Source organism: Hemicordylus capensis, chromosome 14, assembly GCF_027244095.1.
Source record: "Hemicordylus capensis ecotype Gifberg chromosome 14, rHemCap1.1.pri, whole genome shotgun sequence".
NCBI classification, from domain to species: Eukaryota; Metazoa; Chordata; class Lepidosauria; order Squamata; family Cordylidae; genus Hemicordylus; species Hemicordylus capensis.
The window spans coordinates 16548671-16574617 of record NC_069670.1 but is presented as its reverse complement, the minus strand read 5'-3'; the positions used below and the strand labels follow the sequence as shown (position 1 = coordinate 16574617).

At 50.6% G+C, this 25947-nt stretch overlaps 2 protein-coding genes across 9 annotated transcripts; both read left to right on the top strand.

The window, feature by feature from the left end:
• Window positions 1-3388: 3388 nt before the first annotated feature.
• ZDHHC24 (zinc finger DHHC-type containing 24) lies at window positions 3389-9589 on the top strand. 2 transcript variants are annotated; one of them, XM_053277656.1, is made up of 4 exons: window positions 3389-3562; window positions 5012-5289; window positions 6139-6451; window positions 7033-9589. In XM_053277656.1, exons 1-3 carry the CDS (start codon window positions 3390-3392, stop codon window positions 6447-6449), a joined length of 762 nt encoding a protein of 253 aa, XP_053133631.1. In that variant the 5' UTR covers window position 3389; the 3' UTR covers window positions 6450-6451; window positions 7033-9589. The 2 variants fall into 2 exon arrangements, with proteins under 2 accessions (XP_053133631.1, XP_053133630.1); XM_053277655.1 differs by having other exon boundaries at window positions 3389-3774.
• A 1775-nt stretch (window positions 9590-11364) lies between these two features.
• Window positions 11365-25593, top strand: TSGA10IP (testis specific 10 interacting protein). Of its 7 annotated transcripts, none has more exons than XR_008312127.1 (8): window positions 11395-11739; window positions 13742-13899; window positions 15812-16560; window positions 18462-18684; window positions 21147-21314; window positions 22845-22984; window positions 23093-23217; window positions 24768-24967. XR_008312127.1 is itself a non-coding variant. In XM_053277309.1 (8 exons), the coding sequence occupies exons 1-8, from the start codon at window positions 11590-11592 to the stop codon at window positions 24811-24813; spliced, it is 1719 nt and encodes a 572-aa protein (XP_053133284.1). In that variant the 5' UTR covers window positions 11402-11589; the 3' UTR covers window positions 24814-24967. The 7 variants fall into 7 exon arrangements, 6 of the variants coding, with proteins under 6 accessions (XP_053133285.1, XP_053133281.1, XP_053133288.1 ...); XM_053277309.1 differs by having other exon boundaries at window positions 11402-11739; window positions 22885-22984; XM_053277310.1 differs by lacking the exon at window positions 23093-23217 and having other exon boundaries at window positions 11365-11527; window positions 24768-25593.
• The last annotated feature ends 354 nt before the right edge of the window (window positions 25594-25947 follow it).

Here is a 25947-nt window from a genome sequence, read left to right as displayed (position 1 = left end):
GAGACGGCACAAATGTCCCTACCAACCAGATTTGGGGGGGGGGGTTTGAAGACAGCTGCTGGCAAGCCAAGGATCCCCCTTTAAAGTAGACCCCACAGGTTCTTAAAGGGGAAATTGCCACTTTGTGGTGGTGGGGATGTGTCCCACGTAATCCATGCTGGCCCGTGAAGAAAGAATGCATGTTGGGAACATGGTATTCATGTAGTGTCGAGGCAGTTTCTATTTGGACTAAATGCATCAGAAGTGCGGTGTGGGCGGGCGGGCGGGGGGAACCTTTTAGATCACTGAAATCAACCCCCCACTGAGGTAGAAGGAAAGGTTCCTTGGATGCGGTCAGTTTCAAGAATAAATGTGTGGCTAATAAAGAGAGGAGTTATGTAGGCTCCATGTTGGGAAAGAACTAAGCAAGGCCATGGAATTGCTGCATTCTTTTCTGGACGTTCTCCTGTGACCTTGGGCTGTGCCTCGGTTTCCCAAACGTACATGGGGCTTCCAAACAAAGTAAGCTTTCCCAGATCCACAGTTTGAGACAAACCTGTATTTTTGCAATGTTGGTCTGCAATGTTGGCTAGAACTGCAGTATGTAGTTGATGCATTAATCCCCTGTTCAGCGTCCTGTAATGTTGTTACATGTTCCAAACATTCAGGATGGAACAGGATGGATATTTAAATTTTAAAATCACATGCAGGTGCTTGATTCCTCAAACTGGTGGCATTGGATTCAGCTTCTCTTGGAGTCTGATCCAGTTTTGAAGTTTGATCCACACTTTGCCCTGGAGGCAGTTTATTTAATTCCAGATGGAGTGGATGGTCTTGTTTCTGTTGGTTTCCCAGAAGTGGAGGAAAGGCACTCTACACATGCTCAGAATAATTTGTCTTGCAGATCTCCTTGGTAAGTCAGTTATTGCTGGTGTATGTGTTCTGAAGCTGAGCCTAGGTATCAAAAAGTCTTGTAAACATTATTTTCTTAGCTCAAAATGTGTGAAATTTGAAAAGTTGCACTGAAAAGTCAATATCCCTCTCCTGGCTGAAGGGGATAATCCTTCTTACCATGTTGGCACTGGATGTATTACAGCCGCTGCAAAAAACTGGAATGAAATCTGCCGCTGAAAAAAACTGGAAGAAATCTGCCGCTATCCTGGTCGAGTTTCTACGTCTGCCAGAAGGAAACTGTTCACGAAAGCTTCTGTTTCAAGAAATGTCTTTGTCCTTTAAAGACTCTTTGTGGTTTGTACTGCTGTGGACTAATACTGCTACTCTCCTGGAAGTGGAATACATTAATTTGCAAATGGTTACGTTCAGATACAGATGCATGAATGGAAAGTCATTCTATGTCTACCAATGGAGCCAGGGGGAGACCTGGCTTGAGGCCTGCAAAATACAATTTTCTTCTGATTCAGAAGATGTGTTGTCTCTGTGTACGACTTTGCCAATATTTGCACAATACACCCTGCAAATGGGAGTCTTGGTGCATTTGCAGGCTACTCCTGTTACACTGGGGCTATTCTTAGGATCAGTGGGGAAGGGCTTGGGAAAGAGACAAGAGGCCCAGAAACCACCTCAGGTTCAGGTGTCTTAAAGGCAACTGACTTGTGTCCGAAAATCCGGACTTGGCCCAAGAAAGCATCAGTATGCTAATAGGATAGGAACATAGGAAGCTGCCATATGCTGAGTCAGACCATAAGTCCATCTTGCTCAGTATTGTCTTCACAGACTGGCAGCGGCTTCTCCGAGGTTGCAGGCAGGAGTCTCTCTCAGCCCCGTCTTGGAGATGCTGCCAGGGAGGGAACTGGGAACCTAGATGCTCTTCCCAGAGCGGCTCCATCCCCCGAGGGGAATATCTTCCAGTGCTCACACTTCTAGTCTCCCATTCATATGCAACCAGGGTGGACCCTGCTTAGCTAAGGGGACAAGTCATGCTTGCTACCCCAAGACCAGCTTTTCTCCCTAGTTAAACCACCTTAATCCCCAGATAAACCACAGCTTTTCATGGTTTTCCCTTTTTAACAGCAAACCAATGCTTTCAAACAATCATGAGTGAATTTTGGAGGGTTTCTAGCCCACGCCACCCTGAAACGTTTTAATACGTCTTTGGGGGAAAAACAAACCCAGAAAAATCTGGCCTCACTTCAATGGAACACTACCCTTTTGCTAGGAGAAACTGTGGAGAATCTATTTCTATACACAACACATGTGGATAGCATAGGAACATAGGAAGCTGCCATATACTGAGTCAGACCCTTGGTCTATCTAGCTCAGTATTTTCTTCACAGACTGGCAACCGCTTCTCCAAGGTTGCAGGCAGGAGTTTCTCTCAGCCAGAAAAGCAAGACATGCCCATCACCTAAACTACTTCTATTTGCCTTTATACAGTATCTTAAAAGTGTTTTTTGTTGGATTGTTTTATTTATCTGTTTGTTTCTGGTTTAAAAACAGAATTACCAACCCCTAAACACTGGCCTGGACAATTCAGGAATTTCACAGAAAATTCTGAATTCTCCCCTGAAAGAAAGTTCAGAAAATTCTGAATTCTGCCCTGGCTGTCTTTGTCCAGGACGGCCACAGTCCACTTGCCCTTGAAGCAAATAGCCTGACCCTCGAGAGAGGGGAACTCTGCACATGCTCTGGGCTCTTGGTAGCACAGTTTGGCTGGCTGGACAGTAAACCTACACTATTTCCCACAGGGCTTTAAAAATATAGTTTAAACGGCTGCCGTTACGTGGTGTCGCTCTGCTGTTTTAACGGGTGTTTTGATACGTTCCACTTTGGCTGCATTTATTTGATTGCTTTTATTATATAAGCTGCCCTGGGAGTGGCAAAACACCAAAAGGCGGAATATAAATATAAATATAAATGAATAAATAAATAAATAATAGCTTGTTTATATTTTATAGACAGGAACAATTATATTATTTATCTTTCTAGGAAGATAATTTTGTTTTTGGTTTTTTTGCATCTTGTGTTATTTATGTATTCTACACAGAGAGGAAGAACTGTTTTATTTTTCCTGGGCAAGCTTTACCTCAGCATTTTTACTGTAATAAAGAGAATGAAAACAAAGCCAAGGTTTTGCATTCCTAAATGTATTTGTTCCTGGGTGGATTTGTTTTGGCATCTGGACAGTGTTGCTGTTTTGTGTTAAATTTGGTGTACTGAGTGTAATGAAGGGTGAACCAATTAAATATTTGTATGTTTTGGTCACTTTACAGCTGTCAATATCCTTAGAAACATTTGCAATGTCCAAATCGCCCACCTCTGAATGAAAAACAATGCAGGGTCAGGCGAGGTGCAAATCTTGCCCAGTGATTGGCGAAGAGTCCCGTCGATCAGACGGAGAAGGCGGAGATGCAAGGGACAGCGGAAGGCGCTCATTGGCGGTGATAATTCTCATGGCAATTGAGCGGGAAGAGCCAACGGCAATAAAGCCGGAAGAGTGGGGAGAGGAGCTGGGCGCGCCGCTGCCTAGGCGCATGCGCCCAATATGGCCAGCAGCAGCAGTTGGAGCCGGCGCGCTCTGCCCATGTGCGCGGGGGCGGCGTTGGGGGGCGCGCTCGTCTTGGAGGTCCTGACGGTGCTATTTCTGCGGCGCAGAGACTACGGCGGCGAAGGACACGAGCGCGAGGGAGGGGGCCGCGTGGCGGGGTCCTTCCCGTTCTTGCAACTAGCGTCGTTGCTCTTTCTGCTCGGGAATGCGCTCGAGAGCGCGCGTCGCTTCATCACCGCTTCCCCCAGCACGCGCGGCATTATGCTGGCGGGGGAGGGGCAAGGCTGGGAGTGAGTGTCGGGGCGGGGCTTTGGCGAGGGCGTGTGAGGACACAAACCAATCAAAGGACGCCGTGTGAGGGTGGGGCCTGGGGATGGGGCGGGGCATAGCAAAGGGGGCGTTCCTAAGTAGCAAGAGGGAAGAAGCTGCGGCTTTGCTGGGCACTCTGCACATGCTCAAAGGCCCTCCTCCATTCTATTGATTTTCCTAAATCACCTTTTAGAGGATAGAAAGGTGATTCTAGGTGAGGATAGAGGATTTTTGTAGATGATAGAAATCCTGGGGAAGCAACAGTCTGTCCCAGCAGAAGCAAAACATTATTTTGACACCCATTTAAAAAGAGAAACGCATGCACTGTGGCATGTGCTTCTGTGGGCATGAGACCACATGAAGGCAAAAATGAAGATGATGGAGATGGTGTGTGTGTTTACACGCAGGTGGCATAGGAAGATGATTTTGCAATTCAAGGTTTTGAAAATGGATGAGCGTGTACTGAAAGGGAAAACGCTACGTATAAACTGGTAAACTGAAATAAGTCCTCCAGACTTTGTTAGAAAAGGAAAAGTACTTTGCGTATGCCTAGAGGTCCTTTGTCTGTAAGGTCTAAAAAACCCCAAAGTCTTCGCTTTGGTGGGAAGAGAGACACTCAGATAGATAGAACTTCTGAAAGTAAATAGTCGCAATCCTTGAATTGTCCTCTTTCCTAAGCAGAATCCACCCTGGTTTGCATTTGAATGGGAGACTATGTGTGAGTAGCACTGTAAGATATAGGGGATGAGGCCTGCTCTAGGAAGAGCACCTGCCGGCTTGCGTGCAGAAGGTTCTAAGTTCCCTCCAAGACAGGACTGAGAGAGGCTCCTGCCTGCAACCTTGGAGAAGCAGCTGCCAGTCTGGTAGACAATGCTGAGCTAGATGGACCAAGGGTCTGACTCAGTAGAAGGCAACATATAGGAACGTAGGAAGCTGCCATATCCTGAGTCAGACCACTGATCCATCTAGTTCAGTATTATCTTGGAGATGCTACCAGGGAGGGAACTGGGAACCTTCTGCTCTTCCCAGAGCGGCTCCATCCCCTAAGAAGGGGAATCTCTTGCAGTGCTGCTCACACATCAAGTCTCCCATTCATATGCAACCAGGGCGGACCCTGCTTAGCTAAGGGGACAAGTCCTGCTTGCTACCACCAGGCCAGCTACTAGACCAGCTCTCCTCTTCTGACATGCCCCTTCCCTCCCTCTCCTTTCTTTCCAGCTATTGCTACTCCTGCCAGTCCCACGTCCCTCCCCGCTGTGGCCACTGCTATTCCTGCAACGTTTGCGTCCTGCGGCGGGACCACCACTGCACGCTGCTGGGCCAGTGCTTGGGGCACCGGAACTACCGCTACTTCCTTTGCCTGCTGCTGTACGGCTCTGCCGCCCTGCTGTACGGCTGCCTGCTCAACGTCGGCGTGGTGGTGTCGCTCCTCCAGGAGGCCAGCCGTGCCCAGATGATCCTGCTGCTGATTGTCCCTTGGCTCATGCTGCTGACGGGTAAGGAAGGGCTGGAGACGCCGGGTGGACGTTCTGTGCTGCTTGGCTGTGGCCGTTTTGCAGAGGTTGGCCTGCAACTCCCAGAATCCCTGGCTATAACGGCCACTGTGGCTAGGGTTGATGAGAGCAGTCATCCCAAAAACAGCGAAGTTGAGCAGCCCCCATTTAAAAGAAGGCAGCACAATTTCCTGCAGAAGCTGTGCTACAACTTCCATCATCCCGGACGATTGGCCACTCTGGCCGGAGATGCTGGGAGTTGTAGTTCAGCAACAGCTAGAGGGCCAAAGTTGTGCCTTTCAGAATGGTGCCCGATAGAGATGACCACACATTTCCTTCCCGATCAGGACTGCTCGGCTGTTTTTGGGCGACAGCTCCCATAGTCTCCAGCCACAGTGGCCGATAGCCAGGGATTATGGGAGTCGTAGGTCAACATCTGCAGGAGGGCCAAAGTGGAGCAGCCCTGCTGTAGATCAGGGGTTCTCAGCGTTGGGTCCGCAGACGTTATTGGACTTCAGCTCCCAAATCCCCAACCAACGGCCACTGGGGCTGAGGATTATGGGAATTGAAGTCCAATAACATCTGGGGACCCAACGTTGAGAATCCCTGCTCTAGATAATGCAGCTTCTCTTTTGGAACCAACATTTACTGATCCTTCCACGTATGTAATTCCACCCCCCCCACACACCCTTTGGCTAAGACGGTGGTTCCCAACCTGAGTTCATCCAGATGTTGTTGAACTACAACTCCCATCATCCCCAGCCACTGGGGAAGATGGGAGTTGTAGTTGAGCGACATCTGGAGGAACCGCCGACAACCAATGTGCTGCTTGGACTTGAATATTTCTTGCAGGGCAAGTCGGCATCACCCCCTTCATCTACGCCTTTGTGACGGACGTCTGCCTCGTGGGCTTCCTCTTCTGCATGGGCTTCTTGCTCTTCCACAGCCTGCTGGCTCTGCGTGGACAGACGACCAAAGAGTGGTTTGAGGAGAGCCGCCAGTATGACTTAGGCTGGCAGGGCAATCTCCGCGAAGTCCTGGGCGAGCGGTGGCCCCTGGCGTGGCTCCTGCCTTTTGTGGCCTCCCCTCTGCCTGGAGATGGAATCTCCTTCCGGACCAAGGGCCCCGCGCCCGAGCCACTTCCCAAAGCACGTGGTCTCTAAAGGTGGGTTCCGTGGTGCAAACTGGGGGGGGCTGCCACTGGCCCCCAGGCCTTACTGGTCTCTTGTAGTCATCGGAACGTCGGAAGCTGCCATATACTGAATCAGACCCTTGGTCTATCTAGCGCAGTATTGTCTTCACAGACTGGCAGCGGCTTCTCCAAGGTTGCAGGCAGGAATCTCTCTCAGCCTGATCTTGGAGATGCTGCCAGGGAGGGAACTTGGGACCTTCTGCTCTTCCCAGAGCGGCTCCATCCCTTAAAGGGAATCTCTTCCAAGTGCTCACACTTCTAGTCTCCCATTCATATGCAACCAGGGTGGACCCTGCTTAGCTAAGGGGACAAGTCATGCTTGCTACCCCAAGGCCAGCTCCCCTCTCAAGTCCTTTGTGTACTTCACAGGAAGGCCAGTGGGCAAGTCGCTAAAGTTCTGGTCTTCAGTGAAATGGCTACTTAGGCCATAGACGCCATTCATAGGAACTGGGCTTTCCTAGAATAGCACCAGCGAAGAACACACGCTATCCAGAGCGCATCTGGTGACGCCATGACGGAACTGTATTTGACCCGTTTTCTTTCTCTGTGTCCAGGTTTCCACTCTGCATTGTGCCAGGGGATCCTCTGTGGCAGAGCGAGGCCTGCCTCCACGCAAAAGCGGGTAGCTTTGGAGACGAGCTCTCGGTGTGCTGCCCCTCCCTCACCAGAGCTTTCACTTTTGGGGTGCTGGCGACGTGGATTCTCACCTGATCCTGCGGGAGGACCTGTGATGAGTTGCTTCCGTGGTCCAGATGGAAGTAGAAGTTGGGATTTAGCCTTCTGCTTCCTCTCGGTCGGATGGTTGATGTTCGGATCAAATGTCTTTTGCCTTCTTTCTGAAATTCCTAGTGATTTCCCACTGGCTTGCTTCTCTCCGCTGCTAAAATGTCACTTGGTTGTCCTGGGCTCGAAGGAACGTGGAGGAACTGAAAAGAACCAGTCGGGAATTGCTGGGAGGACCCCAAGCCAAGTTTTGTCAGGGGGCTGGTGGCTTTGCTCCCCCACTCTTCTCCATGCCACCTGTGGGGCTGATCTCCGGTGGCCACAGAGGACATCCTTTCTGCAGATGAAAACAGGGCTTGGACTGGGGCATCATACGTTTTTGTGGGTGGAATTCTGTACTGCTATACGTTTTTCCCTGTGGGGGCAGAGGAGAGAGAGAAATGAAATCCAGCCTGGTGCCTCGCTCTGTTGGAGGTTTCCAGTAACTTAATAGGGCTTTTCTCACAGCTGTTAACTGGATACGACAAGGGTCCTATCTGACTTCAGGAGCTGGGTGCACTCCCATATCATTGGTTGTATGTGAGTTAAAAGTTGGGCCAGAGGAGGGGAAAGTGATTTTGTGGGAGCCAGGCACAGGGTCTAACGGCATTTCCTCCTCCTTGAGTACAGGTTGAGTATCCCTTATCCGAACTGCTTGGGACCAGAAATGTTCCGGATTTCAGACTTTTCCAGATTTTGGAATATTTGCATACTGTAATGAGATATCTCGGGCATGGGATCCAAGTCTAGACACGAAAGGTTACTGTACACTGTGTTTTATTTTTTGAGGTTTTATTTAAAGTCCCTAGCGCCCGAGCGAATGAGCTGAGGCATTTTGGTTTTTTTGTTTTGTTACGAGGTGTTCAGCCACAATGAGTCAGTGTTGCGGGCGTACGCCGTGGAGGTTTCCGGATTTTGGAGCATTCCGGATGTCCGGATTAGGGATACTCAACCTGTAATACGTGGGGTAAAAGTGCTGGGTAAGACGGTGCCGTTGGGAATCTGTGCCCACCTTTCTCAAATGAACATTTCCCCCCCTCTTTTGACCTTGCTTTTAGCTCGTGCATGGTTGAAAACCAGAAGCGTGCACAGCTCCCGGAAGGCCTCTTGTCCTATCCAGTTAACGGTGGCGAGAAGAGCCCTGGTGTGTAGAGTTGCCTTATCCTGAGTCAGACCATAGGCCCATCTAGCCCCAGCTTGACTGCTCTGCCTGTTCTTGACTTCTCAAGGTCCTTCTCAGCCCTGCTACAGGATGCCTTTCGCCCGGAATGCCTGAGATTGAGCCTTCTGCATGCAAGGTCGTTATTCCACCAGGGAGCGATTGACCCGCCCTAAGTGGGGCGCCCCCTATTCCCTGAGCAGTGGGGGTGTCAAGGCATCCTTTGCAGGAAAGTGCTCTGGATACCTGCGGGGTCTCTTATCAGCTATACAAAACCATGCACACGGAGCAGGTATTCTGAGTATGCAGCAGGAGACAGGAGCAGGTGTTCATGCCGCTGCGGTATCCCTCCCCGGCTTCCTAGAACTGGAATATTCTCTCCGACGGCTGCAGCATCCAAACTGTTTCCGAGCAAGTCTCTTAGCAACTCCCCTAAATCGGGCCCGGAGAACGTCGTCCGCCCATGCACCTTGTGGGTGGTTCTGACTTCGAGGTACATTCGGCAGTAAGGCAGCTGGTGCAGTAAACAAGAGGAGAGCTGGTCTGGTGGTAGCAAGCATGACTTGTCCCCTTAGCTGAGCAGGGTCTGCTCTGGTTGCATATGAATGGGAGACTAGAAATGTGAGCACTGGAAGAGATTCCTCTTAGGGGATGATGGGGCCACTCTGGGAAGAGCATCTAGGTCCCAAGTTCCCTCCCTGGCAGCATCTCTAAGATAGGGCCGAGAGAGACTCCTGCCTGCAACCTTAGAAAAGCCGCTGCCAGTCTGTGTAGACAATACTGAGCTAGATGGACCAAGGGTCTGACTCAGTATATGGCAGCTTCCTATGTTCCTAATGACTGGGCTGTACGCCTTCTCCTCACGGAACTGAGGGGCAGCATCCAGTTTAGTCAGTCACGACTAAGCTCCGTTGAAATTGACGAGACAGGTTAGTCTCGACTGACTTGGCCTGCGTTCATTTCAATGTTAGTCATGACTCACTTAGTCTGGAGTTTGCCTGCAGATTATTGCATTTTGAACTTGGCTTAAATTCCTACTCATGTGCAGCCTCCAGCCCGTGGGAAGACTGTTTCTCTTTTTCATTTGTTTGTTTCAGTTTTCCGCCTGATATCTTGACCTGCCTTGCGACGGTTTTGTGAGGATGTAAAAACACTTTGTGGATTAAAATGCTGTTTTAATGCTCATGTAATCCTGTTTTGACATTTTTAGCCCGCTTTTCTGAAGGCAAAGAGGCTTTATGCTTTCTAAAAATGGTGACTGATCACAACACTGAATGTAATGTATTCTTGGCGAACCTTATTATAAAGTCAGCTTTTTGTTAAAGCAGTCTTCAGAGTGACTCCTCAAAGGCCTTATGAAGCAGCCAGAATGATGTAGTGGTTAGAGTGTTGGACTAGGCCCGTGGAGATTTGAGTTCAAATCAGTGTTGTTGTTGTTGTTACATTTATATCCCGCTCTTCCTCCAAGGAGCCCAGAGCAGTGTACTACATACTTGAGTTTCTCTTTCACAACCCTGCAAAGCAGGTTAGGCTGACTGGCCCAGAGTCACCCAGCTAGTTTCATGGCTGAATGGAGATTTGAACTCGGGGCTCCCCGGTCCTTGTTGAGGCATGAAGCGTGCTGGATGACTCGGCCAGTCACATCTCTCAGCCTAATCTTGTGAAGATAGACGTTATCATGTACTCTGCTCTGGGCTCCTTGCAGAAAGAGTGGGATATAAAAGTAAAAATAAAGGTTGCCCGCCATTTCCCGAGTGTAAGAAAGTTCAGACTGAAGCAGATCTCTTGACAAACCGGATATGCTTCATATCTTCATATGAGAGAGTGCCAGTGTAGTGTAGTGGTTAGAGTGTTGGACTAGGAGCAGGGAGACCCGAGTTCAAATCCCCATTCAGCCATGAAACTCACTAGGTGATTTCTGGGCCAGTCACTTTTCTGTCAGCCTAACCTACCGTACAGGGTTGTTGTGAAGATAAACATAGCCATGTGCATTGCTCTGGGCTCCTTGGAGGGAGAAGAGGATATAACTGTCAACCAATAAATAAACCAGAACAAAATGAGCAAGGCACCAAACAAGCAGAAAGAGAAAAATATTGAAAAATCATGACCCCAACACATTTCGGATAGCAAATCTGACTGAAGCTAAAAAAAAAAGTGCCGAATTTGGAGCTTATATCTCTTTTTAACAGCATCTTCTGGAGAGTTGGGGGCACTACACCATGTTCTACCTGAGGGAATTGGGCCCTTTCCTGTAGCTTGCCTCAACCCTAGAATCTATCTTCTATCTATCTGTATATTTCTCTAAGGTGTACCTGTTGCTAATCCCATGCGTGGCAGCTCTCATGAGAGTTCACGAGGGAGCTGCCGGCATGGGGAAAGGCAGGGCTGTCTTTAGCCCTGGGATGGTGCGGGGCCCCCTTCCAGTTAATTCTAAGCGGGGCCCAGGGCGGTCCCCCTGCTTGCCATGCCCTAAGGACAGCCCTGAGGAAAGCGGCGGTGCCGGTGGACCAGAGTTGCCATGCCGGTTTCACCCAGATTGCTTAGCCCACCCTGATTCGCCTGGATTTCAGCTTTCTTTCTCTTCTTTTCTTCTTTGCTAAAAAGCTAAGCTCTAGCAGAGCTTAGTTGTGGAGCAAAACGAGGAGTTACGGAGCAAAAAGTGCAGTCGTTATCCTGCCCAGAAATTATTTTCCAGCCAGTTTACATAATATGCAAATTAGACACCCGGATTTGGAGAGCCAGAATCGGGCAACCCTACAGTGGACAGGCATGCGGACAAGATGGTGGTGGTTGGGGGGGGGAGAAAATGTGGGCAGCAGGTGGACGGGGAGGGGAAGAAAGTGGTGGTGGGCGAGCAAGAAAATGGCGGTGTGGGTGGGCAAGAAAACGACAGCGGCGGGGGGGGGAAGTGAGGGGGGGAGAACTCGAGGTGCAGATGCTCTGTGCCCGTCCCAGCTAGTTCAATATATTTGACTACTTCGCAGCATCCAGCGACTGAGCCCCAGACCTTGAAAACCAGCTTCTGGGGGGTGGCCCAGGCGGCCAGGCCTGGATCCATCCCTGCCACTGTGGTTGCCGTGACAACCACCTGGCCAGAAGCGGCCATGCTCGATTCCAGAAGCCCGCAGGTAAGGCCTGTTGCTCTGGTAACCGGAGAGAGCCCAGGCCGGTATCCTGGACTGAGAGCATCATGCTCAACTCTCATCGCCACTCGGTGCTGACCAATGCGTGCGTCCAGCCCTCCGTGGACCCCGCTTCCCGGACCCCCGGCACCATCTACGAGCCGAAAGGGCAAGTCCGGCTCCTGGGCCTGCTGTCGGAGAGCTCCTCTTCCCAGCAGGTACATCTAGGGTGATCTGTGCCCCCTAAAGGGATGCCATGCTATGGCCTCTCCCTGTGGCATCTCTTATCGTTGCTGTATTAATGCAGGGGTCCCCCAGGTGTCGCTGGACTACAGCACCCCTTGTCCTCTGCCACTGTGGCTGAAGACCATGGTGCGCAGGGGGTGATGGGAGCTGTAGTCCCACAGCATTTGAGGGCCCAAGTTCTGTGTTGGTCGCTGCTATGTGCTCAGCTCTGTGTGATGCAGAGGACGGCACGACCTCTGTCTCGGCCTGCGTTTCTCAAACGTGGGTCCCTAGGTGTTGGACTGTGACTCCCATCATCCACAGCCATAACAACAACAAATATTTATATACCGCTTTTCAACAAAAGTTTCCAAAGCGGTTTACAGAGAGAAATAATAAATAAATAAGGTGAATCTCTGTCCCTGAAGGGCTCCCAATCTAAAAAGAAACATAAGACAGACACCAGCAACAGTCACTGGAAGTACTGTGCTGGGGGTGGATAGGGCCAGTTACTCTCCCCCTGCTCAATGAAGAGAATCACCACGTTAAAAAGGTGCAGGGGTTAAAAATTTAGCAGGGGTCTAACTTGGCAAAGGGGAAGAAGCCCTGGACTCGAAGGTGGGGGACCAGAGAGAGACCGGACAGTTATGGAAGGGGCCATCAGAGGAATCCTCATCCTTCTCGACTTTATTTTCAAGCAGGTATCGGGAACCTTTTGCAGATTTGCTCCCAGCAGCTCCCTCCATTCCAGGGGGGGCAGGGTCAGACCCACTCACTGCTCCTCCTGATTGCCTCCATCCATCACCTGGCTTGGCTTAGGTACCATGCTTAAATTTCCAGCCACCGTGATGAGCTGGTACCCAGGAATTGCCAAGCTCTGCACTAGGCTGCTTGTGGCCTATTTGGAGAAGTCCAGCTCCCCAGATATGCTTGAAGGTGGGATATGGGACGGTCTCTTATTTGGACATTTTTGCCCCGTTAAAAAGAGGCACAGGGATTTAAGCTTCCCTGCCCACAAATTCTTGTTGAATAAGGTGATGACTGTTCCTGCTCAACAAGGAACTCTGCCTGTGCTCAGAGGAGCTTCTGTTATTTCACATTCATGAAGACATCCAGGAAGGGTGCTGGGTTGAAGCCCTCAAACTTGAGCCCTCTCTGAGATTGGTTTTCGTGCAACATGCAAGAGTTTCATGGAGCCTGTGCAGAGTGCCTTTCCGCATCATATGGAGCAAGCCTATCTAGGATCAAGCTGCAGGGTTTGCAGAACAGTACAGCTTAAAGCCCTGCCAGTCTCTACATATCTGGACCTAAAAATGTCCAGATAAAAAAAAATGTCCTAAAATCATTTGAGACCTATCCTAAGCACAGAGAATTGCTACATTAGAGCCAGAGATTCACAGGGGACATAGCTGTGATCCTCACCTTTATGTCCTTGCCACGTACCTTTTCAGATGATAGTAAAATAACCCTGAAGATTAAAGTGTTCCGTGTTACAATTGTTGTCATGCATAAGGTATGACTGACTGAGGCATGGTAGAACCTAAGAGTAATACTGTTGGGTATTCTTTCTAAGAGTATTACTGGGGCACTCGGCAATAAATTTGCTTCTAAGCTTATGATTAGATTGTTTTTATTTTACAGAAATTATTATCCATCACGTTTGTATTCCCCCAAGCAGCTCAGAAACCCACTCATTTTACCTTCACAACAACCCTGTGAGGTAGGATAGGCAGAGTGAGAGTGATGGGCCCCCAGGCCCCACAGGTGAGTTTCACAGCTGAGTGAGGATTTGAACCCAGGTTTAATTATTGACCCAAGGATGCATTCTCCTGGAATTATAACACCACGTGAGCTGTGAATTTCAGGCCAGTCTATCGGGAATATCAAGAATCCCGCAGAGGAGAAAAGTAATTTGAGCAATAAACAAATGCTAATTAATGGTGGGAGACACACTCTTGATTGTGCTGTCTGTCTACGCCAACTGTGTGCATGCAGGAGGACTATCTGGATGCTGGAGATGGGATGCTCGTCTGCATGAAACGGAGGAAGAGGAGAGGTGGCCATGCAGCCAGGATGGGTTGCTGGGCTCCCGAGCAACAGGGCCCAAATGTCAGCGAGGCCTCGGACACAGAGCCGGAAAGAGACCCGAGCAGGCATGTGGCTGGAGTGGGAGGCGGAAGACAGAAGGGAAGCGGTTATTGTTCGTATCGGGGGCTCGGCACGGCCCTCGCCCCGGAGGGCAGATTCTTGGGATGGCCGATTCGGCTGCTTCCTGCTGTCGCCACTGGCGTCACTTTTGGGGACGGATCGGACGGCCCATTGCCAGCCTCTCTTCGTGCTCCGTGAAAAGTTTGCCAGACGCACGAGGAAAGAGGAGGCTGCTGTCAACTTGCCCTCCTCCCTGCCCCAACCCCATGCCACTTTCAAAGCTTGAAAGGGTTGGTTTTGAAAGGGGGCCACCCCACCCACCCCCAACCAGGGTTGTGGGGCAAGGCAGGATTTGGCACTGCATGCAAGATCTCTGGCCACCCCTGGCTCTTATGCTCAGGGGTGCGCCAAGGTAATTTTGGAGCCTGGACTTAAAGGCCTTTAGAGGCCTCACCTCCATCGAGAAAGAGGAGGCTGCAACCCCTACTGCATCATTAGGGAGGAGAGCTGGTCTGGTGGTAGCAAGCCTGACTTGTCCCTTTAGCTAAGCAGGGTCTGCCCTGGTTGCATATGGATGAGAGGCTAGAAGTGTGAGCCCTGGAAGATATTCCCCTCAGGGGATGGAGCTGCTCTGGGAAGAGCATCTAGGTTCCAAGTTCCCTCCCTGGCAGCATCTCCAAGACAGGGCTGAGAGAGATTCCTGCCTGCAACTTTGGAGAAGCTGCTGCCAGTCTGGGTAGACAACACTGAGCTAGATGGACCACGGGTCTGACTCAATATATGGCAGCTTCCTATGCTGTTCATACATATGTATATATAAAATTCACTCTCTTTATTTCGGTCAGCAACCAGCATGAGATTAAAACAAATGTAAAAGAGAAGACAATCAAACTTCTATTGCAAACAATAACACCAAATAAATTTTAAAAAGTCCTCCTCAGCATAGATCAAGGTACTGAAAATACTACTAAAATAATTGGAGATAAAGGAGGCAGCAGTATTTCCTACTTATGAGGCTATTACATACAACATATATATGAACAATATATTCTTTGTTTATTCATATATGTATGTGTGTGTATGTGTGTGTGTGTGTGTGTGTGTATACACACACACACACACACACACACACACATATACACATGTATACACACACACAGTCTCTTTAACAGGTTGGTCCTTGAGGGCACAACCTCAACTGAACCCACAAGGATGTAAGAATACAAAAAGGGTCTATCTATGCGAATTTGCATTAGCAGAAGCATTTCAGCACTCACCTTAAGATATCCCCACCGTACACATTTCTTTCCCCACTCCCCCCTATCTCTAAAGCAGAGGTCATGCCCAGCAGCCTGGCACAGATCACAGTCACATTTGGCCATCCAGTGCCGAGAGGGCCACACACCCTGGGACAGACTAAAGAGGATGTGGGGGCCTTGAGGGGTTGTGGAGTCCCTGGACTTTGTCCCGGAAGTCCAGGGCTACGAGCGCCTCTGCTTATGGCGGTGATGCCGCCCCAATCCTGCTGGTTCAGCAAAACCGCTCCTAGCTGCCTTGTCAATCAGCTAGGCGACCTGCGAGACCTTTGCTCTCAGCTCCCTCCTTGCTTCCATGAAGCAGTTGTTAAGAATGCACTCGCGCGGGATCGGAGGCCCGCCTGCTTGGCGTGACAGCTCAGGTTTTGAAATTGCGCTGTCTTCCTCCGTGCGCTTTCCCAGAACCCGAGGCGGCCTGGGGTCGGTGCTTTGATCCAGTCAGCTCAGCTCTTGCAAAGCGGACCTTCATTGCCCGAGGCATTCTTTAGAAAACCTCCCCCCAAAAAAGAAGACAGGACAGGGTAGAACAAAGCCCAAATGAGGAAACTGGTTTCCCCAGACAGAACAAGTTGGATCTGAGTGCTGCTTTTTTTCCTTCTAGGCAACAAGAAACAGCCGAGGAGCCCGTGCCCCCTACTCCGGGCCCCAGCGTCGCGACGAGCCTGGTGCCGTTGCTCGAAACCCCCGTGCTGCCTCGCCCCGGCTCCTTTCCCTTCCACTGGATGTGGGAGAGCTTCTCCGTCAAGGGCCAGGCCGTGTACCAAGACCGCTCTTTAGAGAAGGCGACAAGGAGGCAAGCCCCGTTGGCAGCGAGCCTCTCTGTCCACGAACCGACCTGCACCCCTGTGCCAAGCTCGGGGTCCATCGCTGGCCAGGGAGCTGGGAGTCAGGTTAAAGAACGGCGTTGCTCGGAAGAAGCCGGCCCGCCGGGCGCCTCGGAAGTCCGCTGGCCCAGGCGCCAGAAGCCCCCTCGGCGTGTGGGGCCTCCGCCGGGCAGTTCCCTCGGACCGCTCTACTGGAAGATGGAAGCCCGGTCCGAGGCCCGGAAGCGGCAGCTACGCCAGGAACGCCGGCACTGGCTTCAACTTGCCCAACAGCTCCTCAGCCTCGACGATCCCAAGCAGGAGAAGTGCCCCTCGCTCAAGCTCCTGGAGGAGAAGCTGCGGGCCGAGCTGCTCTGCCTGGCCAGCGAGCCCCCAGAGCCCAGTCCCCAAAGGGAGAAGGCCAAGGGCCGGGCCCATTCGGCCAAGGAAGGGCCGACCTTCCAGCCCACCATCAACCACAAGATCCCCAACTTCAAGAGTCTGCAGAAGCGCTTCCAGGAGCAACTGGAGCAAAAGAAAGATCAAGGTCGGTTGCGGGCATTGGCGGGACCAAACCGTGGGTGGTGGTGGGGAAAAAAATTACTCTGCACATGCTCAGAGGCAGAGGGGCAGTCGTCACTGTTTCCCACGTTGGCAACAGACCTGCAAGGTGTGAGCCAGTTCCCTCGGATGAAGTTTATTGTTCCTCTCTTAAAGAATCATCCTGGCCATACCGGTCCGTTTTACTTGGATTTTTTGCTATCAACTTTTTAATCTGTTACTTCTATAAATGTGGCCAAGTTTTGTTTTGTTGCATCCAAACTTCACAGAGCTTGTATTAGTAATTTGAATGTTTTGTAAATCATCAATGCATTATTTTAAATGTTAAGCTGGTCTAAGGACCATAGTAAAACTTACTTACTTTGCGGACCTCCACACAGACTGCGCTTTCCTCAGTGTTGGGGAGGACCCTTTAAGAGAGGTGGAATCCTCTCTTAAGAGCTCTGTGGGGAAAGTTCTGGGAAGGGCTACACTCCCTAGTGTTCTGGGCACACGTTCCGAGATGGCTCAGGGGCCCAAGAAAGGTTCCCCTTAACAGAGCCCACGGAGCTGCACACGGCATTGTGGGAAAGCTCGTCTCCACATGGTGCCAGAGGGACCAGGTGGGAACAGAGGAAGCTGCCATATACTGAGTCAGACCATTGGTCCATCTAGCTCAGTGTTGTCTTCACAGACTGGCAGCGGCTTCTCCGAGGTTGCAGGCAGGAGTCTTTCTCAGCCCTCTCTTGGAGATGCTGCCAGGGAGGGAACTTGGAACCTTCTGCTCTTCCCAGGAGCTTTCCCAGACAGCAGGCTTTACTGCAAGTTTGAAGTTGCCCCCCCCCCAATCCAATGCAAAAAGCGGCGTCTTAAAACCCCAGATATAAGCCAGGCTATACACTCTAATGTGCAACGAAAAACCCAAATTGTGTGTGAAGTGCTCCCGGATAGCTTGCAGTCAGCTGGGATGAATTTGGCCGATATGTGGCTGTTTGACAGAGGAACAGCCCGCCTCATGCCCTGGTGAGCTGTCCTTCCCTGGAAGTTTTCACACAGAGGCAGGACGGCCATCTCTCAGGGATGCTGGAGCAGATGTCTGTAGTGAGCAGGTGGGGGAGTGGGTGGTTGGACCAGGAGACGGGGGGGGGCCACCCCGTCCCTTCCAACTTAGAAGTGCTAAGATTCTATGAGTCCATTCTATGAATTGACATTTGCTGCCCCCTAGGGGTCAACTCAATATGGCATTAAAACACCTCACGGGCTTATTTGCTGTTCTCTCCAAAGTCGCAGGGAGACATCAGCTCTGGGTTGGGAATCAGGATGGAGGTTTGCTTATGTGCCCTTTTTGCCCCCGGCCCCGGTGGAGATCGACAGCAGGACAATGGCAAGGAAGTGAAGGGTTAAAACAGCTCTTCCTCCAGGCTGCGGTTCTGGTTGTGATCGGGAGCATGCATTGTCCCCTTTGTTAAGCAGGGCCCACCCTGGTTTGCATTGGAATGGGAGACTAATGTGAGAGCAGCAGGATATTCCCCTCAGGGGATGGGGCCGTAGCTCAGTGGGAGAAGAGTTGCTTTGCATGGGGAAGGTCCCAGGTTCCCTCCCTGGCAGCATCTCCAGGTCGGGGCTGGGAGAGGCTGCCGCCTGTGATCTTGGAGTAGTGCTGCTGCCAGTCAGTGCCGACAATACTGAGCTCGATGGGCCAAGGGCCTGACTCAGCGCAAGGCAGCCTACAAGCATAAGAATGTGATCCATCCACATCCAGTGCTTTTTGTCTTGAACCATTGTCGGCGGGGGGTGGGGTGGTGGTGGAGGGGTGCGAAGCCTCGACTCCCCTCCTCTGGCTTTTCCAGAGGGGAGAAGAGATCAGAGCCCTGCAATACAGGCCCACCTTTCTTCTGCCCTGCCCAGCAAAGCTGACTGTCTGTAAGCCCTTCCGTCTGCACTCGGCCAGCAGCTCCCAGCCTGGGGACAAGGGGGATGAGGACCAGCCGGAGCCGGAAGACTCCTTTGACGAGGTCCGCCGGCTCTTTGGGGTTCATTGGAGGGCCCAGTCCTGCCCGGACTTCAACGACCCCGTCGTTCCTCCGGTGATGCACACGAAGGCCTCGGACAAGCGTCAGGAAGCCAACAGGTACGCCTGGATTTCCAAGGGCTGCATCCTAGAACACGGTGGCTGCTACTCGCAGGCTTGGGCGGCGGCCGCAAGATCCGCAGAGATGTCAGTTAGGTTGGAGAGCTGGTCTTGTGGCTGCAAGCTTGACCGGCCCCCTTTGCTAAGCAGGGTCTGCCTTGGTTTGCATTTGGATGGGCGACTACCTGTGAGCGCTGTATGTGGGGGCCGGAACTTAGTGGAAGAGCATCTGAGACCCCAGGTTCCCTCCCTGACATCTCCAGGTGGGGCTGAGAAACCAAGATTCCTGCCTGCAGCCTTGGAGAAGCTGTTGCCAGTCTGTGTAGACCAGTGTTCCTCAACCTTTTTGGAGTCAAGGACCGCTAAATTCGTCATGCAGAGTTTCAAGGACCGCTACATTTTTTGTGTGCAGTTTCTAGTCCCAGACCAGAAGTTAGCAAAGGGGTTTCAAGTTTATCTATTAGTACAGGCGTTCACAGGTGTTCACCACTCAAATGTCCTGATGGGCCAAAACTGACCGTGACTTGGCTCATGGGGGCCGAGGTCAATTTTTAGGGTGCTGATTATTAAAATAACACTTAATCAATCAATTAAATCAAAGTGAAATTAATGAAAATGAATTTAATCAATATTTAACTTTTGAAGTTCTGGCTCAAAAGGGGGAGGGAGGAAAGGATGAGACATCATGGCTCCCTGACACCTGAGATTTGTCCAGTCCAGATTTAACATTACCATCTTTTAAAAATAGGTTGCAACCTTACACTCCATTCTTCCAATTCTGTCTTTTCTTACTCCTCATCTGTCTATTTTGCATATAAACATGCAGGCAGGAACTTGTGTCAAGTTCCTGTATACATAATATCTTGCTGCTTAAATGCATAAAAATAGTAATTTAATATTGCTTTTAAAATAGTACTCCCTCTTACACATACACACAGTACTCCCCCTCCAGCTTTCCTCCTCTCTTCATTTGGTAATCACTGCCCTTGCTCTCCTTAGCAAATGGGACAATGCATGTTTGCTACCATAAAACCAGCTTATCAACTTAATTGATAGGAAGCTTAAAACATGACATCTCATATTGTACTGGAAGTCTGTAACCAAACATCATCCAAAAAACCTCCAAGCAGTACACTCAGAACTAAAACACTCATTACCTTGAAAAGGTAATGTTATGGTAATGAATTTTACACATCAATATGGCATCCACATTAGGAAAGTAAACCACAGGGAATGGGATGGGAGATTTAACCCTTCATACCACACATTCATAAATATCCAGGTTTTTACAATGATTTTTAGGCAGAGGTTTAAGGGAGGAGGGAGTACTATGTACTCACACATGAGTGGGAAGACTATTAGTGGGTCTCTTCTTCATCCTTCTTTCCCTCCTTCTCTCTCCTCTATTCACCATTTCATACCTTGCTACACCCAGCCCCCACTTCATCCCCTTTCTCGTGATCTCTTTTTCCCACTGGTTTTCTCAGTTCACACACATTGCACTAGTTCTCTCTCCTGCCTGCATGTTTGCTTTTAAAAATCCCAGTTTATGTTAGCTCCATCCCCTTTTTGGTAAGTCAGTAGCTCACCCTAGCCACCCCTTTCTTCATCTCCCTCATCCCCCCTGCCGCCACATTTTATTTCTCAGTTCACACAGATTGTACTTGTTCTCTCCTGTATGCTTGCTTTTAAAAATCCCATTTTATTTGATCTTCATCCCCTTTTGTTGAGTCAGTACATGATCAGCCCGCCCCTCACCCCCACCCCTTTCATTCTTCTTATCTTTCCCTTTTTTCATTTGATCAGCACTGTTGCTTACTTTTGTTTGTTTTCTTCTCTTTTGCCTGCCTGCCTTCCTCTGTTCCTCCTCTGTAGTAGTTCAGAACAGAGTTTATGCATGCAGCACTCCAGCCAAGCCAAGCACTCCCTCTCACTCGCCCTGCTACCTGCCTCCGATGCGGCTGCATACCAGTGACGTCACTCGCTCTCGCTATCTCCTCTCATCAAAGAGACTGGAGAGATTAGCTGGGAGTGAGAAAAGGCTGTCTGGGACTCCGGAGGAAGACAGAGCCCTGCAGCGAAGGCTGCCTGGTTAAAGATTAGCTCCAGGGAGCGAATCCCCAGGGTGTTAAAGGACTGGCATGCTTGAAAAGGAGGGGGTACCGGCACTCAACCCCCTGGGGGTTGCAGTCCCAGGCAGCGGGACCGGCGGTTGAGAAACTGTGGTGTAGACAATACCAAGCTCGATGGACCAAGGGTCTGACTCGGTAGAAGGCAGCTTCCTACTTTCCTTCCGATGACTTCCTGGTTGTGCAGCATGCCGCGCCCGTCTTTCAGGCTGTGGTTCCAAGGCAGGCTTCCCCGGGAGAGCCCCCTCTTCCACTCCCCTCCGGTTCGGACCCCGGCTCTCCCCGCTTCGGCTTTTCTTACACCGGCACATCCTGCCCCGATCTCTTTCGTAGGCTGCTCCTCCGGGAATGGGAGCGGCGGGAGCGGCTGGAAAAGCGGCGAGCGGAGACGCGCCGGAGCAAGGAGCAGCAGGTGCAGCGGGAGGTGGCCAAGTGCCTGGCCGCGTACAAGACCACGGGCCGCTCTGTGATGTCAGCCCAGCGGAGGCGAGAAGAGCTCAGGTGACTTACCTACGGCCACCTCCTGCACAAAGCTGCAGCTTCTCTTGCTTCTCTGGGTTCCGGGTCGTGCTGAACAGCGCACCTGAGCGGCAGCATTCCCTGTAACGGGGATGCCGTTGACTACAACTCCCATCATCCCCTGCCAAAGGTCATTGCAGCGGGGGGGGAGGGCTGAGAGAGACTCCTGCCTGCAACCTTGGAGAAGCCGCTTCCAGTCCGTGTAGACAATACTGAGCGAGATGGACCAGAGGTCTGACTCAGTATTTGGCAGCTTCCTATGTTCCAAAGAATTGTGGTCGACAATATCTGGGAATATCCCTGTTGCAGGGAACACTTCTTAGCAGTGCTGGGGAAATGGCACCCCGTTCTTAGGAGGCAGAATTCCTTTTAAGTAGAAAATGAAACTGGGACCACAGCAAGGGAGGAAGCCATCCAGATGAGCATGAACTGGGTCAGACAAGCAGCCTGCCCAGCTTCGAGAGTAGTGTGCGCTCTTGGTTTTCGATCGTGTGCCCGAAGGTAGGGGCCGGTGGGAGTGATAATCTGTCAGCCATCTGCTGGGTCGGACAAGCGCACCTGGCCCAAATCCTGTCTCCAGCTTTTGAATAAGGCAGGAGTGAAAACCACCCTCCCCAGCTGATGACTGAGAGACAATCACCTTCCCTCCAAGGGGCGGAGCCACCATTGGGTGGACGGGTTCAAAGAACCCGGGCCACCCCAAATTGGGGGCCGCACCTCGCAGCCCCGACATGCGCCCCCCCCACGTCTGACATCAGACGTGGAGGGTGGGGTGAGCGGGGCTGCCACCGTGGCCAGACACAGGCCGCTGGCGGTCAGGCTCCGCGCCTGTTTCGTCCTACCTAGGTTTTTTCAAGCAGCCGAGCGAAAACCGGTTGCATACGCAGCTCCCGAAGCTGGCCTCGGCAAAGCTTTATTTTGGTGTCTCCCCCCACACCCTCAGTTGCCGGCTGTAACCTGAGCCACGGTCGAATGATCAGCCCACACTGGTTTGAGAATACAGTGGGAGAGAGTTTCCAGTCTATTATGGGGCCAAGCCACCTCCAAGGTGAAAAGCTGCTGCTGCTAATGTGGCAATCCCACCTGAGACCACTTGTTTTTGGAAATGAATGCTGAGGCAGGCTGTTCCTATTCAGGAGAGGGAATGAGGCTTAGGAGACGCTCTGCTTATTGGGGGCTGAGGTGCAATGAGTGGAAAAGACTCTTGTCTTTTGCGGGTACAGAATGTCCAGACCTTTTGGGGAGCAGCAGGACATCGTACATTCTTACCTCGCTATACCGTACTTCAGGGCTGCAAGTTGAGAGAGAGAAGAATGGGCAGTGCTGTCTTCTGGCGTTGTTTATGCGCCTTCCTAGGCCCGCCTAGTGGACAGACCAGGATGGATGTTGTTTGGGGTGCTTGCTAAATCTCCCATTGGAATTTGTGCTCAGGTTGGCATAAAAGACCACATGAAAGAGCCCCTAGTGCAGAACGGTGATTCTCCTCCTCCTCCTCCTCCTCCTCTTCCATAGGCCAGGGTCTAGCAACAACTCGCTTCTGTTTCCTGAGCAGGAGGCAGGAGAAGCAGCGGACGGAAGAGTACATGTTGCAGCTGCAGGAGATGCAGGACCGTGTGGAAAGCAGGCCGTACCTCTTCGAGAGGGTCATGCAGGTGAAGGGGGGTGGGGGCGGGAGGCGCCTGGGTTCTGCCTCCCACCGGCCTGGGGCCCTTGTACCTTGGGATGCCCTCACTAGCCACTCAAGCTCCTCTCCCCTGCAGGCCAACGCCCGCCAGGCTGTGGAACGGCGGTTCTCTCAGGTCCTGTCTGCGCTAGGCATTGACGAGGAGATGCTTTGGAAGCACGCTGTACGGCAGGCTGCAGGCAAAGCCTCGGGCAAAGCTATGTAAGGCTGAGGGGAACTGGGGGAGGCAGGGGTGATGCCAGCATGGCGTAGTGGTTAGGGTGTTGGACTAGGACTGGGGAGACCTGAGTTCAAATCCCCATTCAGCCATGAAGCTCACTGGGTGACTCTGGGCCAGTCACGTGTCTCTCAGCCTCACCTACCTCACAGGGTTGTTGTGAGGATATTTTATTAAGTAATTGAAACTTTCTTATATATCACTTCCTCCAAAGACTCTAGGTGGTGAACAACAAAATACCAATACCAATAAATTAAAATAATAATAATAAGATGGTATAAGGGCGATGAAATGTGCATTTCCACACTGCAAAGCTTTTTCAATGGCCTTCTTTAATGTTCAATAAAAGTAAAAGTGTAAAAGTTTTAAAACATTCAGAAGTTTAAAACGTAAAACTAAACCCCAGGCGTAACAAAATAGCAGACGTTCCGAGAAGTGCGGAGGCTGCTGCTACTGCTGCCCCCAGCAGACCCTTCCAGGCTTGCCACAGGATTCCCTTTCGCTCCCTCATTTAAAAAATAATTGTTTGAAAAAATTATTCCGGGAATCACTTGCGCAAGGATGCAATGATGAAAGGTTTTGTTTTGGAACGGTGCTTCCCCCTGCTGGCAGATTAGTGCAAGGCAACCAAGGGGTGTGTGTGTGTGTGTGTGTGTGTGTGTGTGTGTGTGTGTGTGTGTGTATGTATGTATGTTGTCATGTCACACACACTCCACGACTCAATTGGCCCAAATGGAGCAGGAGGAAGGGCAGATAAATACTCAATGAGAATATGGACACTCCTGCCTGGAAAATGCGTTGCAGCGGATGGAAACTATGAATGGACACCAGCTTACAATGAAGCATTCACCAATCCTTTACTCTCGTTTTGAAACCATTGCACTATTGCACCGCAGTTTGCAACACACTAACTGTTGCAAATCTCCTAGTCCAGAAAATGCCCTACTGTTGCTCCCCTGCAACTGGTATTTAGAGGCATTGTGCCTCCGATGCTGGAGGTGGCCTATAGCTACCAGACTATTAGCCCTTGATAGACCTGTCCTCCATGAATTTGTCTAAGCCCCTTTTTATTATTATTATTATTATTAATTCAATTTCTATACCGCCCTTCCAAAAATGGCTCAGGGCGGTTTACAAAGAGAAATAAAACAAATAAGATGGCTCCCTGTCCCCAAAGGGCTCACATTCTAAAAAGAAACATAAGACACACACCAGCAACAATCACTGGAAGTACTGTGCTGGGGGTGGATAGGCCGGTTACTCTCCCCCTGCTAAATAAAGAGAATCACCACGTTAAAAGGTGCCTCTTTGCCCAGTTAGCAGGGGAGAGCCGTTTTAAAGCCGTCCAAGCTAGCAGCCATCACAAGCTGTTGGGCCTAAATCTGGCAGGTGCTCCGTCCTTCACCTTGCTTCAGGGCAAGACAGCCCTGCCTGGCTGGGGAGTTCAGATCTGGGGAACCCTGAAGCCATGAAATCGGAGCTGTTGGGGTCTTGGAGCAGCTCAACTTTCACTGACCGTAGTGTGTTTCTTCAGGCACAGGAGGAGAGGGTCTTCTGAAGAGAGCCCAGAATCAACCTGATAGAAAATTGGGCAGACAGAGAGATGGAGAGAGAGAGAAGGAAAGACACACACAGAGAGAAGAGGAGAGAGAGCACTGTCCCAGCCAGCCACGTACCTCCTGGATCTGTATCGACGAAGCACCTGAGAATAAAGCTAGCATTGGAGTCTGGAAACTTTGCCTGCTGTACTGTGCCTAGTGGGTGGGGAATGGTGTTTTGATGGCTGTTGCGCAGGCAAGAAATCCCAGAAAACAGAGACCCTGCCAGTTCCATTTTTCTATCTCATAGCTGGGGAGGAGGGCAAAGAATATTAAATACAAAAGGAGATGTATAAGAAATGGAAAGGAGGACAGATACAGACCGGTAGTCCAACTGGGGCAGGGCTGTCCCTAGGGCAGGGCCAGCGGGGCAATGGCCCCAGGTCCTGCTTTTTTAACCCCCATTAGAATTAACTAGAAGGGGGGCCCGCACTAGTTGGAGAGGTTCATCTGTATTTGCCACCGGCTCCTCTGGTGGCTACTTGGGGATGTGCCTTCTCTGTTGCTGCCCTGAGGCTTTGGAACACACTTCCTGCTGAAATAAGAGCCTCCGCATCTCTGACAAGTTTTACAAAGGCAGTCAAGACACATTTGTTCACCCAGGCTTTTAATTAGATATTGTTTTAATTGTCTTTTTAATAGTTTTAATATGTTGTAATGTGTTAATCTTTTTATCTGTTTTTATTTTTTGTTGTTGCAGAACACCAGAGACTTGCTTTTGGGGCGGTATATAAATGTTTTTAAATAAATAAATAAAAATAAATTTGCAACAAATTTAAACCATTTAAAACAGTTTAAAATTTAGGACATGTTAACAGCATTAAAAAAACGATTAAAATGATTTAGTGAGGAGAGAGAGCAACTGGCCCTATCCATCCCCAGCACATCATTTCTCCAGTGGCTGTTGCTCGTGTCTGTTCCTTGTGTCATTTTAGATTGTGAGCCCTTTAGGGGACCAGGAATCATCTTATTTATTGATTTTAATATAAACCACTGTTAAGTACTTTGATTGAAAAGCGGCATACAGATATTCGTTGTAGTATTGGAGTCCCGGGTTCAATTCCTGGCAGCATCTCCAGGTAGGGCTGGGGAAGACTCTTGCCTGAAACCTTGGAG

Excerpts from the sequence above, each read along its gene's own strand:
- ZDHHC24 (XM_053277655.1), top strand. The coding sequence starts at position 3,482 with ATGGCCAGCAGCAGCAGTTGGAGCCGGCGCGCTCTGCCCATGTGCGCG. Across the intron at positions 3,775-5,011 it reads GGGGAGGGGCAAGGCTGGGA|CTATTGCTACTCCTGCCAGT; the intron begins GTGAGTGTCGGG and ends CTTTCTTTCCAG. Across the intron at positions 5,290-6,138 it reads TTGGCTCATGCTGCTGACGG|GGCAAGTCGGCATCACCCCC; the intron begins GTAAGGAAGGGC and ends TATTTCTTGCAG.
- TSGA10IP (XM_053277306.1), top strand. The coding sequence starts at position 11,590 with ATGCTCAACTCTCATCGCCACTCGGTGCTGACCAATGCGTGCGTCCAG. Across the intron at positions 16,561-18,461 it reads GGAGCAAAAGAAAGATCAAG|CAAAGCTGACTGTCTGTAAG; the intron begins GTCGGTTGCGGG and ends TGCCCTGCCCAG. Across the intron at positions 21,315-22,844 it reads CGGAGGCGAGAAGAGCTCAG|GCCAGGGTCTAGCAACAACT; the intron begins GTGACTTACCTA and ends CCTCTTCCATAG.